The sequence below is a fragment of the Sceloporus occidentalis genome, unplaced genomic scaffold (genome assembly GCF_023333645.1).
Source record: "Sceloporus occidentalis isolate IW3139 unplaced genomic scaffold, rSceOcc1.0.p SCAF_316, whole genome shotgun sequence".
In the NCBI taxonomy this organism is placed as follows: domain Eukaryota; kingdom Metazoa; phylum Chordata; class Lepidosauria; order Squamata; family Phrynosomatidae; genus Sceloporus; species Sceloporus occidentalis.
In genome coordinates, this window is record NW_028317296.1 from 358525 (window position 1) to 375034 (window position 16510).

Here is a 16510-nt window from a genome sequence, read left to right on the forward strand (position 1 = left end):
CTTCCTATCTACCTCTTCTGACTCTCTAACCCCCTCCTAACTTTCTAACCCCCCCTTTGAAGTTCACTTACCTTGGGCTTGTCCAGCGGTGAGATCGTGAGGTCTCTGTATCCCTGGTTCTGCCGGCTTCACTGCTGGGCGCCGGATATGACGACATATACCGGCGCTCGGCTTGAAATGCCGGCACTGCGAACCAGGAAGAGGCCTCTCGGTCGCGGAGAAGAGTGAGAGGCGCCGAACGGTTGCTGAGAACTTATTCCTCAGCAACCGCTCGGCGCCTCTCACTCTCTCCTCCGGGTCTATTAAAAAAAAAAAAAAAAAGACGGCGTTTCGATTGGGGGGGCACAGCATGATGTAGGGGGGGCCATGGCCCCCTCTGGCCCCCCCCTGCCGACGCCACTGCAGAGGATAGAACTACACTTCATAACATATCTAATCACATCAGATGAATACCTTTATTATAATATACAGCAAAATACGTCAATTTTTGATTTGCAACCTCTTCACTGCAGGCTAGGGTTGCTGACAACATTTGGCCCAGGAGGCAAGTAAAGCCAAGTGGCCCAGTAAGAAGCAAAAAGCACAGAAGGTATCGAAAAATGTAAATGTTGTCACTGTCACTCTAGCACATCCCCACTCCGGTAAGTGCATGTCTAATTGCAAGCAGGACAGAAAAAAACAATGTAGTTGCGTCAGATCCAGGAGGACAACGGTCTCACAGAATTGAGAGGTAAATCTGCTCAATCGACTAGTTACAAGGGAGAGCCCATTTATGAAAGAGCCTGCTGAGTCAACACAGCATGCATTGACTGCATTAAGATGCAAAGGGGGATACTGCAACATTCCCCAATATGCCTTTGTTCCCCCATACCCCGACTATATGCCATGCTGGCTTGGTGAATGCTGCAGGGGGTCTGTCCAGATCACGAGCACAGGTGTGGAAAGTTCAAAATTTCAAACTGGAGTGCTTTCTGACACTGATTGGCTGTGGTGGCAAGAATTATTGGACCACGGAGGAGGAGGGCAGCTGCAGGGCTGCAGCTTCTAAATCTGGTCAAATTATATTTTGGCAAAATGTACCTCACAGGTTTAATATGGCAATTCTTTAAATCCTTTAAATTCTTCCATTCGTCTAAATCTTTCTGCACGGCCATAGGATTGCACGTGAGCTATTTGGCTAGTTGGCTTTTCTGCCCCAAGTGCATTTTAGTAAAATATCTATTGTAGGCACGAATAATATTTCCCAGAAAACAGAATCTATCGCTATGAAAGAAATGTGTAAGATTACAAAGTAATCTGTTAAAATGTATTATAGCACCTTAAATATGATCTGTGCTGCTTTAACAAATTTAGCTTAATGCTTTTGATGCAGCAATTTTATGGTATTACTAAAGATTGATTTTCAGTGTTGGAGACTGCCTAGACTTCGAAATTAACTCTTACAAACAGTAAACAAACTCAGCTTCTTGACTTTTTAAGGGAGAAGTTGAGAAATAATTCCCCTTCTTACAGTCACAAAAAAGAGACATCTTTTTAGCATATAAAGATTTAGATTTTTGTCTAGTAGTCAGAAACAGACAGCAACCTATATCTGTGGTCTCTTGAGAAAGACTAAAGAAGTTGAGAAGCTGCCTGTTTTTTTACTAAAATAAGAGCCTCTGTCACTATCCAGCATTGATGATGGCACAGAATCATTTAATGTACACAATTGAAACCACTTGGGGCTCCCTTTACGTTTCTTCTATATAATTACTAAGAAAGAGAGTCATTTGCCTCGTTATCCAGCAATGTACTCATGGGGGTAATCTCCACCCCATAGGATGATAACAAAAGGAGACTGTTTACAATCAGAGGAGCCACAGTTCTAGATTAGACAAAACATTCACGGTAAGGGTACTAAAGCTCTAGAATGTACTGACTTTGGAAGTGTTCACCATAAGTACCGTGGAAAGTTTTACAAATAAACTGGGTTTTTTGTCAAGAAGGGATATTCAAGCATGCATATTTTAATTGAAAAGTTGATTACACCGACAGTCCATTGAGTCATGTGCAGTGCTTGGTACTTACTTAAAAGCATTTCTTCCCTTTATTGACACAATTGACACATTTTATAGCTTTATTATTAGATTATTCTACAAGGAGAAGAATATGCTCCATTTGCATTTGGCACATTAACTCTTCAACTAGTAATATCAAGCCAATATTTCATTGGGTGCAGCTGAGCAACGGAACTAAGAAACCCTCTGTAGTCTAGTTACCAGTGCCAAGTCATTCATTTGTCATTAAACTTTACACTGCAGATTAACGAGGTTAGTACCACACTTAATATGCCTGGAACATATTCTATCATGTCAGATAAATATCTATATTATACAGTGAAACATATACACACTCTGCCATGGGTGTCCGCAGGATTTTTCCTGGGACATCCTTCACAGCTTTTCCCTCTCCCACCCCAATGTCTCCTTACCTAAGGCTGAGCTTATGGTTATCCCGCCATGCCCTCCATCCACAACACCTGACATCTCTATCACTGTTGATAACTCCACTATCCAACCAACTGACCAAGGTCGCTGCCTCTGTGTCACACTTGACTCTGCTCTCGCTTTCATCCCTCACATCTAGTCCTTCATCAAATCCCACCGCTTTCACCAGAAAAACGGGCTATTCCTCACAAACGAAACAGCTTCTGCCACACCGACACCAAAACATACACACACACCAGGACAGGCTCTGCCACACCAACAGCCAAATACACACTCCAGGACAGGCTCTGCCACACTGACACACAAACACACCAGGACAGGCTCTGCCACAGAAACACACACACCAGGACAGGCTCTGCCACACTAACACCCAAACACACACACCAGGACAGGCTCTGCCACACCAACACCCAAACCCACACACCAGGAAAGGCTCTGCCACACCGACACCCAAACACACACACACACACACCAGGACAGGCTCTGCCACAACGATATCCAAACACACACATACCAGGACAGGCTCTGCCACACCGACACCCAAACACACACACCAGGACAGGCTCTGACACACTGACACCCACACGCACCTGGACAGGCTCTGACACCCACCAGATGGGCTAAGCTACAACAATAATAAATAAAAAGTATTTTCCACACTGCTTTGTCATTGACCCCCCTTTTAGTGTTTTTGCCCCCTTTTGTGTAATAGCCCCAGTTGCTACCCTTGTGTATTGATGCCGCCAGCATATATAAAATGCTGCCCTGCAGTATGGGGGATGTATATCTGACTAATTTGTTCCTTCCATGCGTCTATAAATCCCCCATACTGCAGGGCAGCATTTTATCTGGGCTGGAATGTAAAAGCTATATGTGTCCTGGAAAACATGGCCAATGCAGTCACCCTAATGCGCCCACACCCTTGTGTATTGCCCCCAGCTAGCCCCACATTGTATATTTATCCCACCACCCAGCCCCCCATTTAGTATTGATTTATGTGATGCCCCCAGCCAGCACCCTCTCATGAATTCAGATTTCACTCATCTGCCCAACAACCAGAATGGAAGCATAGGACTTCCCAACTTTTCCCCAAACAACCTGCCTGTGGTATCCTAAAACAGCCTCCCTGTGCAATGGTTTCCCCCCACTTACACATCCATGCAATCACACATGTATACATTCATTCATTATTCACAAACATTCATTCACTCATTCATATATTCATTTCCTCATTTACAGATACTAATCATTTACAGATACTAATTCATTCACTCATATTCATTCATACCACCTCCCCCACCCCCTTACCCGTACTGCGTTCTTCTCTTGTACCGCCTGGGTCCTCTAACGACCTGCATCTCTCTTCTACCATCATTACCTCTTCTCATTTCACTCATGCTGTAACCCTTCTCTGGAATTCCCTTCCACACGCCATCAGATTTTCTTCCTCATACACAAATTTTAAAAGCTCTCTGAAAACCCACATTTATGAGAAGTGTACAACCTAACCCTCTTAGCCAGCGTCCTAATCAAGCCATCTTAATGACAACAACCTCTACAGATCATCCTAACTCAACCAGCTTATCCGCATCCAGCCTTGCAGGTATAAATAAACTTAAAATCATGTAAAGTCAGCATTGAATGTATAGATTAAATAAACCCTAAATTGCAGAGGTACATTACAGGTCACACAACCCAAAGAGCAACCCTGGCACCCAGATTGTACACACAGGACCTGCCTAGCACCTAGATTGGATGCATACTTGCCATATTTGCCCCAAACAGCTTCTCTGTGCCATCTTTACCCGCCGGTGCTATATTTGCCCCAAACGGCCTGCCTGTGCCATTCTTGCCGCAAACAGCTAGCCTGTGCTATAGTTGTCTGTAACTACAATTCCCATGATGTTAAGCTAGCTGAATAGTTGTGTAGATTCAATAGTCATAACCAAATAATAATAATGTAATAAAATAAATAATAATATAAAAACCCAGCCTTGTAGGTATAGATTGCCTTAAAATCAGATGTAAACTTAACTAGGGCTGCAACAACGAATCGATAAAATCGATAATAATCGATTATGAAAATCGTTGTCAACGATTTTCATAATCGATTAGTTGAATCGATTTTTATCGATTTATAAAATTATGTTTTTCAGAGCAAACGCTCTGAAAAACTCCCGTCCTTCTATAATCCGATCTCAAATAGAGATCGGATTATAACTGTAGAATCCAGACCCCCCCGCAAAGCTGCAGGAGACCTGGATCCTCTCTGCCACCCGGTGAGGGTCTGTGCAAAACACACAGACATCCTCCGCTTCTCCCCTCCACTTCCGCCGGGGCTTCTATTACTGAACCCGGCGTCACGTGACCTTCCGGTGCGGCTTCCATCATGGAAGCCCCAACGGAAGCGGAGGGGAGAAGCGGCTGTCTTCGCGCATCACACAGACCCCTACCGGCTGCCGGAGAGGATCCAGGTCCCGCTGCAGCGCCTGCTGGGGATTTGGATTTTAGTGCGCGATGTGCGCAACCTCGCTACTTCATCTCACTGCCACTTCCACCTGCCCCACCAGGGGTTAATATATCAACAGAAGAAAAACAGGACAAGTAAGCAGCACTGGGTAAGTATTATCTTTATTTTTATGCTCATTTGCCCTGTGTTTCTTCTGTTGATATATTAACCCCTGGTGGGGCAGGTAGAATTTTTGCGGGATCTATTAATTATGTGCATTTGTGTTTTTTTTTTATGTCTATAATATTTGATTTATTGTCCATATATTTATATATATTTATATTGTATTGTGTTTTTTTTTTGTCTATATTTAATAAATATAAATATAAAAAAACAATTTTAGTGATGTCAGTTTTTCTTATATCGGGGGGGCATAAGACATATCAGGGGGCACAGTGGCATAAAGGGGCTATAAGGCATATCAGGGGGGACAGTGGCATAAAGGGGCTATAAGGCATATCAGGGGGGACAGTGGCATAAAGGGGCTATAAGGTGTATCAGGGGGGACAGTGGCATAAAGGGGCTATAAGGTGTATCAGGGGGGACAGTGGCATAAAGGCGCTATAAGGCATATCAGGGGGCACAGTGGCATCTCAGTGGCATATAGGGGTAAAAGGCATATCGGGGCATGGTGGCATATAGGGGGCTATAAGGCATATCAGGAGGGCACAGTGGCATATCTGGGCACTGTGGCATATATGGGGCTATAAGGCATATCAGGGGGCACAGTGGCATATTAGGGGACAAAGTGGCATTTAGGGGGCTATAAGGCATATCAGGAGGGGTATAATGCATATCAGGGGACAGAGTGGCATATAGGAGGTATCCCCTTATACCTCCTATATGCCACTCTGTCCCCTGATATGCCTTATACCCCTCCTGATATGCATTTCTGGGACAGAGAGGCAAGCTGGGGGTGAGATGTGCATAACTGGGCAAAAATAGTTTACATGAATATTTACTAGTAAAGCTTTTTTTGGTATTTTTTGAGTTCTTGTTAAAATATAGCTTTAATTATGTCAGTAAAATAAGAAGGCGAATCGTGAAATGCCATTGTAAATTATACGTTTTTATTTAAAATAAACGAAAAATTTGCATATTGTTTTTTTTTTACCCGATTAATCGATTAATCGAAAAAATAATCGGCCAACTAATCGATTATGAAAATAATCGTTAGTTGCAGCCCTAAACTTAACATTGAAATCAGATGTCAGTATTTAAACCATTGGAGTAAAACATTTCAATGGGATTGTTACATTATCTAATCTTGTGTTAAGACCAGTGGTGTTATTTGTTTAAAGAAGATATTTACAGAAGTAACTTTTGTGCATATTTACAAATTTGAGATTTATTTACAAAACACATGTATCAACATATTTATCATGCTTTTCATATAAATATTTTGGCTGTTATTAAATGTCTTAATGTTTTCTGTATATATTGTTGCCCAACAATGTATTTGATATAATAGCTTTACAGAGCAACTTCATTGTTACACAATCTGTAGTGGTACACACGCAAGAGCAGTCTGCTATTGAGAACACAAGAAGAATGTTAGAACTTCCTGCCTGGGCTTACAGCCGGATTCCAGCATATTCTTCACCGCGGGATCATAGGAAATAGCTTTAATAAATGTGTTACTCCTTCACTGACAAAAGCATATGGAATGTAAAATTCCCATGCAGACTGGATGATGGGGGTGGGTTAGAACAAAATGAGTGCACAATACATCCCACCACAGTCAAACAATCTATGACCATAAGATGGGTGATCTTCATATAAGGTGTTGCAGCAGATTTGTAAGGGAAGGTGACAAAGGGCTACACAATATAGAAATAGATAAAATAGTAGGTCTAACAGACCAGTCCAACTACCTCTAGAAGGATGGCTGATTGCTGTATTATTGCTCATATTTACAACTATCATATTCAAAGCACTCTACTATTGCACAGTTCTGCTTCCTGTGCAACAATCTATTTAGTTTTGTGTTCTGTAATAAGGGTAACTAGCACATAGGAGTGTGCGAGGTAGTGAGTCAAGGTACTTCATGTCGTAGACTGAAGCCATGGTTCAAGCAGAACATCTCGGATTAAATATACATTTTGGTGGGATTCTCTGCAGTTGTATGTAATATGTGTTAAAAAAACATGGAACGTTTGGTGAAAAAAATCTAAGAAAATTAATGTTACGGCTCCCTTTGTGGGAGATATGAGACCAAATGGTTGCATGCTAAGTGTCTAAATGCTCCTAGTAAAATATCCCAGCTTGTCTTCTCTCCATAAATATACTTTTGTAGGGGTATTTTTAGCTGGCAGGATGCTAAACAGCCCTAAATAAGACATAGGTATGTTCCATTTTCTGCCCCCATAACTTCACAAAAAACGTTTTTCAAATTCAGAATACTTACATTTGAGGTATTTTAGTCAACTGAACTGGTTTGGGGATAATTATATAGGAAAATAGTCAAAAACTATTTTCATTACTTGAATGTATTATTCATACTAAATGTTTCACTATGCATCTAAAAGAAAGCTCTATATGTCCTTGAAAAAAGCATTATATAACGTGTGTGGGTGCTAATAAAAAAATGTAGATATTTGGGTACAATATAACCTGAGTAAAGAAAAGGGTTCCCGTGGCCTGCGTGGGACCCAGTCCCAAACTGCTAAGCAGACTTCTATGTTTCAATTTTATGAATACATACACTTCACTTATGAACACATTAATACTGTTTACATATACATTATTTTCATTCTAAGCTTCTTGAAGATGTGGACATCAGGGGAGTGAACGGGCATATATATATATATATATGAGAGAATTGTTTTTCTAACTTTGTACAAGCTTTACACCAACAGATATATATTTGCATATAGCTTCATTGCACTATATTACAATTTCATTTTATATTCTATCTCATTCTCCACCCCTCAGATGCAGCATTTTTAAATAATAAACTGCAACGGTAAAATGCAGCTCACACATTAAGCATAACTGACACTATCATTATGTAATTACCAGGGGGACAAATTACAAAATACCACCTCTAAACATGTACTTTATCACATAAACTAGAGCAACCTTCACCTACATCACAAGGAAACCCGAATCTGCGTTCCAAAGGGCGGAAGTGACGTATTCATAGTGGGCATGGCGGAAGTGTACCCCATGTGGATTATAGTCCGTAAGGAACCGATGCGGGTGAGTTGTGTTTGAGAAGACCCGGGTGGTGTTTCCGCTGGAGATCAGTATGCTTCATAGCACGTTATTGTATATAATATTTCGGATGCTTTTGCTCCCTTGGAATTTATTGGAATATATATTAAATAAGATCACTGAAGTGGAACGTGTATAGTTAGATATGACAGGACAGTTAATGTGTCATGCTTCTCCTCCATTGATGCTTGGGCACATGATTACCTTGAGCGCCAGCCCTCCCGTTGTGTTGATTTATTTCGTCTTTCCTTTACACACATAACTACCCCAAATGTTACCTGGACGGACGCTTTTCTAATTAAACTTACGATAAAACAGGCTGCACATTAAGAAAAAGTGAATCAGAAATAAGTAAAATGGTCTGCGTGACAACATGCAGTGTGAAGGAATTAACCATATAGTTTGATAAAGTTTTGGTTTTTGCTGAGTAGATGAGACACAAACAGTATTGCATAGAATTGTTTAAGGAAGAATTACTGCAGAAATTAATGAAGTAATACGGCAGAATTTAAAAATGTAACTGATCCATAACTGGTGTCATAATTGTCTTGAAGTTTGTACCATGTACCTCCTGGATATTGTACATGAATAACTCCGGAGCTTGGTGCTTATCCCATATTACAGGGTATTTGGGGGTAACGTGTGCCCTTTGTAACTTGTGACCTGTATCACGCAACTGAATGACATGTTCTGAAACAATCCATGTGACAAATGATCTTTTGGTAGTGAAATAATTGTGTTCTGTTAGATGTACTAAGAAGTATCGAGATGCTGTCCCGTCCTAAACCTGGAGAGTCCGAGGAGGATCTCTTGAACTTCCAGAGCCAGTTTCTAGCTGCAGGCGCTTCTGCAGCAGCCAAGGTTGTCAGAAAAGCTGATAAGAGGAAGGGAACCACAGAGCATACGGTCACCCCAGGCCAAGAGGCAGACCAAGGAAGAGATGTTGTAACACTACAGGGTAAGCTGTCACAGTTTTCTTACTGATCTATGTCCCTTTTGGGAAATACATTATTTTTTAAGTGTTAAGGATCTGTGATTTCTATTTTTGTATATATAATGGAATTAAACACTGTGTATATACCACCTAACCCTTCCTTTAGCAAAGTGTGGCTTTTACAGGACTCAAACCTGTTTTTTATCACAGCTTTAATTAATGTAATAATATTTTTATCTCAATATATATTGAATGTTGTTCAGACTAGTTTCACCCAATTTAAAGCCATACACGGGGTTAATGTCTAGATTACCTTGGAAAGTAGGAAGCCTATGTCTTTACAGCGGAATCCCTTATGTTAAGTGTGTTTGAGTATCCTCGACTTTCATTCTGTGTAAAACTCCTACAAAGCGAAAGCCATAAGAAGACATTTCTCTATTTCATCATTGAGTTGGTAGTTCACAGCCAAGCAGAAAAAGAGAAAAATAAAACAGAAAGTAGCTCCTAGTAGCCCCTCTGGGCTAATTTCATGCATAAACAAAACCCTTTTTTCATAGTAATACTCCTTTTAAATATTTTTTTGTTGTGTTGCAGAATTCCCTGATTTGCCTCCTATTCTGACCCCGGGACCAACCAAGAAATCTAAGTTTGCAGGCCAGAGAGTCCATTTTGCAGATGAAGACCCAGATGACTTATTGGACCAGCATGATAATCACATCACGGCAGTTTTCACAAAAATCATTGTAAGTATCCTTGACTGCAGTTGTTCTCTCTTTGTATAGAACAGGGGTGCACAACTCCAGCCCCCATGTACAAAATCATGTTTTTGTTTACATGTTATGTGTTTTTTTGTAGCTGTCATTTGAGCACATCCAATTCCTAAATCACTGTACAAGGTTTGAGAGAGGTGTGTCTTTTTTGTTCCAGGAACGAGACACCAGTAGTGCCGTTATCACGGCTCCAATGCCTACTGGAGAAGCCTTTCCTCAGGTTTTTCATCGATCTGTGATCCCCAGTGAGGTAGGTGTGGCCATCATAGAGCTTGTGGAAGTCATTGCCTATGGAACATTTATTGTCCACCACAAATTGGTAGCTGCTTGTGTTTGTCCCTTTTGGGCTAAGTTTATTTATTAGATATAATGTAATGCATTAGTGATACAGGCGTTATTCTCTAAAATGGCAATTTACAGGAGAGATAGAAACATTAAATTTAATGCCAGATAATGACCATTGGGCCGACCTAATCTGCCCTTTTTATCCTGCTATAAAAAGTTGCATTGTGAATTGCCAACTACAGCAAATGTAATCTTCAAGAAGAGCCCTGCATGATGTATAGTTTAAATAAATTGACCATTAAGAAGTCAGGCTGATTTAACCTCTTTATCAGGTATAGTTGGCAGGGTTGGTATATAAATTACAACAGGGCATCCCTAAATCTGATGTTTTGTTCCACTGGTAAGAAAAGCATATTTTATTTTAACCCTTTTATGAGCAAGGCTATTATGCTATGCCTTTTTAACTCATAAAGCACCTTCCCCCCAATTTACTGTAGCCATGGATTTAATGCATATTAGACAATGATTATAATAAATGTGAATATAATTTAAATTTACACTGCGCTAATTATCAAGGGCAAATGTGTTACTTCTTTCCGTCTTTTATTCAAACTAACCTACACATGCACAGTAGGTACAATTTATTTGGCACTGTGATGTATTTTCTTTCTGGCACTAGAAATGGTTGCACCGTCATACATTAGGATACCAGGATTTTACAGTTGCTCTCAGTAACCATGGTGTCAACATTTTAACTTACTGGTGTTTTTCTGTCTTTAAAATAACCACAATAACTGGCTTTAGTTTTGCTGCTATTAATTTAAGTGATAATGCCAGCAGTCCTCGTTTTTGATGCCTAAACATAGACGGAATGGGCTGGGGACGAAGCCATATCAAAGAACTTGTTACTGCCTTTTGTCCCCAGAACCTTCAGCTCTGTGTATTACAGGACTCGACACACCTCAGGTGCCAGGTTGCCATGGCGACTAGAAACCACTTGGTGGCGCACAGGGTTTTGCAGGGCTGCCATCATGAATTCGGTGTAGTGTGTGCCGGGAGGCGCCCAGCGGGTTACATAATGCACACTATGTGACCACACTTGGCGCCTCAAGTCACTTGCTTTACCTTGCTACAGCAGGAAAGCATAGTGTGTTGGATGCGCAATGCCAGAAGATAGGCAGCGGTGTGGTAGGGGTATATGTTGGTAGGGGTGTATGTTGTGTATACTATAGTGTCAGAGTCAGTGTGCATGTGTGTATATGTATTGCGCTGTAGTAAGTGTGTGTATTGTGTTGTGAGTATGTGTATACTATATTATAAGTGTATGTGTGCTAAATGTAAAGTGCTAGAGTTAGTGTGTGTGTAAATGTGTAGTGCCAGAGTCAATATGTCTACTGTATGTAGACATGTCTACTTTTACAGCTAGATTCAGTTTGCATGTTCAGGTGTATACGAGTGTGCTGCTAGCGTGTATGCTGTTGTTTAAGGAACAGTATGGCATTAGCATGACTTTCTGTCAGCATATAGTCTTAGATTGTGTGTATTAGTGTACTGTGTTGGCATGTGTGTTACTGTAGTTTGAACAGGAACCATTAATATAAACAATGTAGATAGACCTGTCCTAACTTGTGACATTTGTCTTTAACCTGTTCTTAAAAAAAAAAAAATCCACTAAATCGACGTCACTGTGTATTTTGATAAAACCATTTTCCTTATGTCAGTGGCAAAACCTTGAAATCCACTATGCTGTACAATGAACCCCTGTTTCCTTGGAAACTAGAAAACATGATGGATTTCTTTGCTTGCTTGGAAAAGACAGCTCATTACCGAGGAAGCAATCAGAGGAGAGGCTGCCGCAGACATTGTTAATTTCATCTAACGACGCATTGGTTATAAACATCATTGTAGCACAAAATAACCCTCTAGTTATAAGTTACACCTTAGAACCCCTTTTCACTCAGAACCACATGGTTTCTGTTTTGCTGCTGGAGTTTTCAACTGTTCATTGTGCCTTTGTAGTGTATTCTTTGGTAAATATTGATTTTTTCTTTTTATTATTCAAGCAAAAAATCTGACAGATTATGGTTTGGGTGTTTGGAACAAAGGATGTTAAATGCAGTATCTATAGCTTTAAGATCTTTGGTGTTTCTTCTTTCATGGTAATCAAAGCAAGAATGGTCTTAAAAACCTATTAATCTCAATTATAAATTAACGAAGCAGTGAAGTGTATATGGGTTAAATGCCTCATAGCAGGGATCACAGCATATGAACTTGCAGTTTTATTATTTGTTTTATTTATTATTTGTTCGAATTTCTGGGATTTAGGTCTGGGATCTAGAATAAACTAGGCATATTAATACAACATTCCCATTAATTCCCATGATCCATCACGGAAGATTACTGGTAGCCCCTGTGGGAAAAATCCATGACTCCAATTGTCAGCAAAGCAATAGTAAAATAGTTGGTTTAAAACATCTGGTTATCCATCTCATAGCAGCCAATCCCTAAATATTATTCTCCATCCAGCTAAAATGACCTCAACGTTAGCATCCATTCTCCCCTTAAATAATATGTTCACTTATTTCTACATACGCATATTGTTGTCCCACACACCTGCGCACACTTGAGGTGGCTGCTCCTGCAGCTCCTATATGCTCCGGCACTCACCTCCTTGAAGGTCCCTGTACGTCCTGACTTAGTTGCATTTGATACTGGATACGGCTTGGCTGCAATCATATTTTATGGTAAGACAGAAATCCAGCATTACTGAGGTCAAGTTAATGACCATACTAAGAGCAGTCAGATCTCAGTGTTCATGATCACGTAGGAACACTTTCTTTCTTGGGTTTCCCCTGATTAATCTGCAATCCCTGATGCTCTGTACAAGCCCAGCCTCAAGTTATGATTTTCCATACCCTGTCCCTGATTCACTACTGTCGTGTGTATAACAGCCTCCATCATTCTTCTGGTATCCCTTGCATTGAGTATCTCAAGGCATAACCTCTCTGGGAAAGGACACTGCCCCAGGTTTATACAATGTTACCTTGATTTTGTTTTTGTTGCTGAATTGCTTGGTTACTTTATTTTTATAATATAAATAATAAGTGTGATTTTTTAAAAAAATGTTTTAATTTCAGGATATGCAGAGTCCTGGGAAAATAAGTATATTTTCACAGAAAATGGCTGCGAAGAAGGCAGCAGAAGCAGCAAAACAAACTTCTGTCCCCACAACAGATCCCCAAAGATTTCCTTTATCCAGTGTTAGAAATCCTCAGCTGGATGATGAAGTCAGCCCATCCAAACCCACTGGTAAGGCAAGTGATTAGGTGAATGATACATATCTTCTCACAGCTTCCTAGATTGCTATATATATATATATATATATATATATATATATATAATATTACACACTATATGGTGGGTGGCTATTCAAAGGAAATCTCATGTATGTGTTCCAGTAGCTCCTATATTTCCTCTGTCTATTGAGCTCTCTCTTTAAGAACATTCTTAAATATCTTATTGAAGAATCTGTATTATGAACAAAGTGTGTTGTGTTTTGTTATATTGTTTAGTCATGTTGGCAGGTTTATTGTCTATACAATTTTGATGATCCTGGCTTTGACATTAATGAACATATTTTGTCTTCTACAAGAAAGATCATGCATATTGCGTTATTATATACATTATACAGAACTGTGTGTGGTCACAGATTAAGTGAAACAACTTCAAATGTTTCAACTCATAGCAATACATCAAAAGGCCTTGGTTTAGTGCCTAACCCCTTCTTTATCATGTTTCAGGTGAATTGGACATAGACAAGCCCCGCCTCATCACAGGTGAGGGTCTCCAAAGTTCTTCTGGACATGAAGAAGCCCAGAGGATACATCAAGAAAATTTAGAAAAGCTCAAGGCCTTGTCTCGGCAGGATGTAATACAGGAACAAGGGAGGCTGCTTTCACAGCTTGGTAGGCGCATACATTTTCATGCTTCCTTATAAACAATAGCATGTAAAGCCTTAGCCCAGGGGTCGAAACATTTGGTTTTGATCTAGGACCCAGACAATTACAATTAGGAGACAATTTTTTTTGTTCCCCAATCATGTTTTTATTTTCATATATTACTCCCTGGTCTGGAGTTAAATGATGTTTATTAGGGCAATACAACATAAAACACACCTTTCTTCAGCGATCCACCACTTTGTATGGTACTGCAGTTAACCCCTTCATGACAGGCAGTATTTTTACTCCACAAGGACTTAAGCTTGTGTGTTTAACCATTATTTTTACATGTACACACACTAACACCTCACAGTAACACACACGCTAACATTGTACATGCATGCTGACATACACACTCATGCTAATGCCATACACAACACCATACACACTAATGCTACACTCTTATACACATGCGAACACTATCCAACAACATACACACACTGGCTAACACTTTAACACTTCACATTCAATCTGACACTACAGTGCAGTAGATATACTGACTATGGCACTATACATTTACACACACACTGATTCTAGCAGTATACATATATCACACATAAATGTACAAAAATAAAGTGAATGACGGCGCTTCTGATAAATATTTTGATATATAAAGTGAGTATAAATAGCTGCCAGCACTTAACACTTAACCCCTACGTGACAATAAAACAAACAAAAGAGAGTGCAGCGCTCCGTTTGTAATAACTCTATATTAATAGTGTTATGCAATATTTGAACATATCCATCCTTACAAAATAACACCCACGTGCATAGTAAATAAAAAAAAAACAAAAAAAAAAAGGTATACTTAGATTCAAATCACATGTGATGTCTTCTATGAGACTCTCAGCAGGTTCACATGAAAAATAAAAGAAGCATATAGATAATAGTATAATATTGTTTATACAAGAGATATTAACCCTCCTATAAGATTGGTACTCACAATCTTTTGAGCAACCAAGTTTGCTCAAACTATAGGGCGTCTGTGTAGAAATATCATAGGATCCAATAGTTTCTGGAAAACAGCAGCTTTGTGGTGTTCCACTCAATGTTGTTGTTCCTCAATGAGCATCAGCTCAAGATATACAGGAGGTCAAAATGAAGAGGAGGATTTGAAAGTAAAAATAGCAATTTATTAGTAGTAAAATCTAAAAAACGATATGCTTGCAACAAGCAAACAAAGTGTGTGCTACTTCCAGGTGGGCGTATCGCCAATTTGCATAACGCGTTTCACCCAATCAGGCTTCCTCAGATGCATACCAGTCCCTCCTCTTCATTATCCTTATATGCTCTGCTGCATTAGATCTGCCAGGTGGAGTCCCTTTATGTGCAGCTGATGTTTAAATCCAATAATATTAGAATGCATTATGTATAAAAGTTTGTCCATATTCAGCACCCATTTAAGTGTCCATAAAAATATCTATAACAATGTCCATATTGCACAAAGAGAATGAATTAAAAACACACTTAACTATAAAGCATTTTAATCATAATAAGTTAGAAATTGGCTCAGAGACCTATCAAACCCATCCATATGGGGCATGTAGTGTTTCTCACATATTAGTAAAATATTTATAAAGACCATGTATAAATACCAATATAAATAGATATACATTACATAATTTAAAACATATAAAACATATATGAGAAATATATATCTAAAACCACATATACATATATATTAATTATAAATTAGTTTCATATTTTATGAGGGAATAATTAATCTAAAAAATTAAATAGATCAAAATCCTGATTCAATCCCATAGGATGTAGTGTTTTCAATACATAGACCCACTTCATCTCAATCTGACCAATTTTTTTAATAAAATTTCCTCCTCTCCAATTTCTCTGGACTACCTGTATACCTATATATTTAAGGTGCTTAGGGTTGCTGTTGTGACATTCTTTAAAGTGTAGAGGTACAGTGTGATTTGTTTGAGCTCCCCTTATTGCTCTGACATGTTCATCGATTCTTTTGTGAAGTGGTCTCACCGTTCTTCCAACATATTGGAGTCCACATGGGCATTCCAATAGATAAATAACATTTTTAGTATGGCATGTTATTACATTTTTTATGTTATATTGTTTGCCTGTTCTACAACTCTTGAACACTTTAATTGCTGACCTGTTCATACAGTTTGTCCCTTGACATGAGGTGCATTGTCCACATTTATAAAACCCTGTATTATTATGTATAAATCCATTATCCTTATGTTGAGATTTAATAAAACTAGAAGTTAAACTTAAACTCAAATTTGGAGCCCCCCTATAAATCACTTTAGGGGTTTCAGGGAGGATTTGTTTCAGGTCAT

At 39.4% G+C, this 16510-nt stretch overlaps 1 protein-coding gene across 1 annotated transcript in view; it reads left to right on the top strand.

Annotated features, from left to right (window-relative positions):
• The first annotated feature begins 8979 nt into the window (after positions 1-8979).
• Positions 8980-16510, top strand: part of LOC149274861 (RNA polymerase II-associated protein 1-like) — a 34339-nt gene continuing 26808 nt past the window's right edge. Inside the window, exons 1-5 of the mRNA XM_089505183.1 lie at positions 8980-9169; positions 9740-9888; positions 10073-10165; positions 13338-13518; positions 14001-14165. Coding sequence (XP_089361309.1) covers positions 8980-9169; positions 9740-9888; positions 10073-10165; positions 13338-13518; positions 14001-14165 — 778 coding nt within the window. The remainder of the gene's footprint in view (positions 9170-9739; positions 9889-10072; positions 10166-13337; positions 13519-14000; positions 14166-16510) is intronic.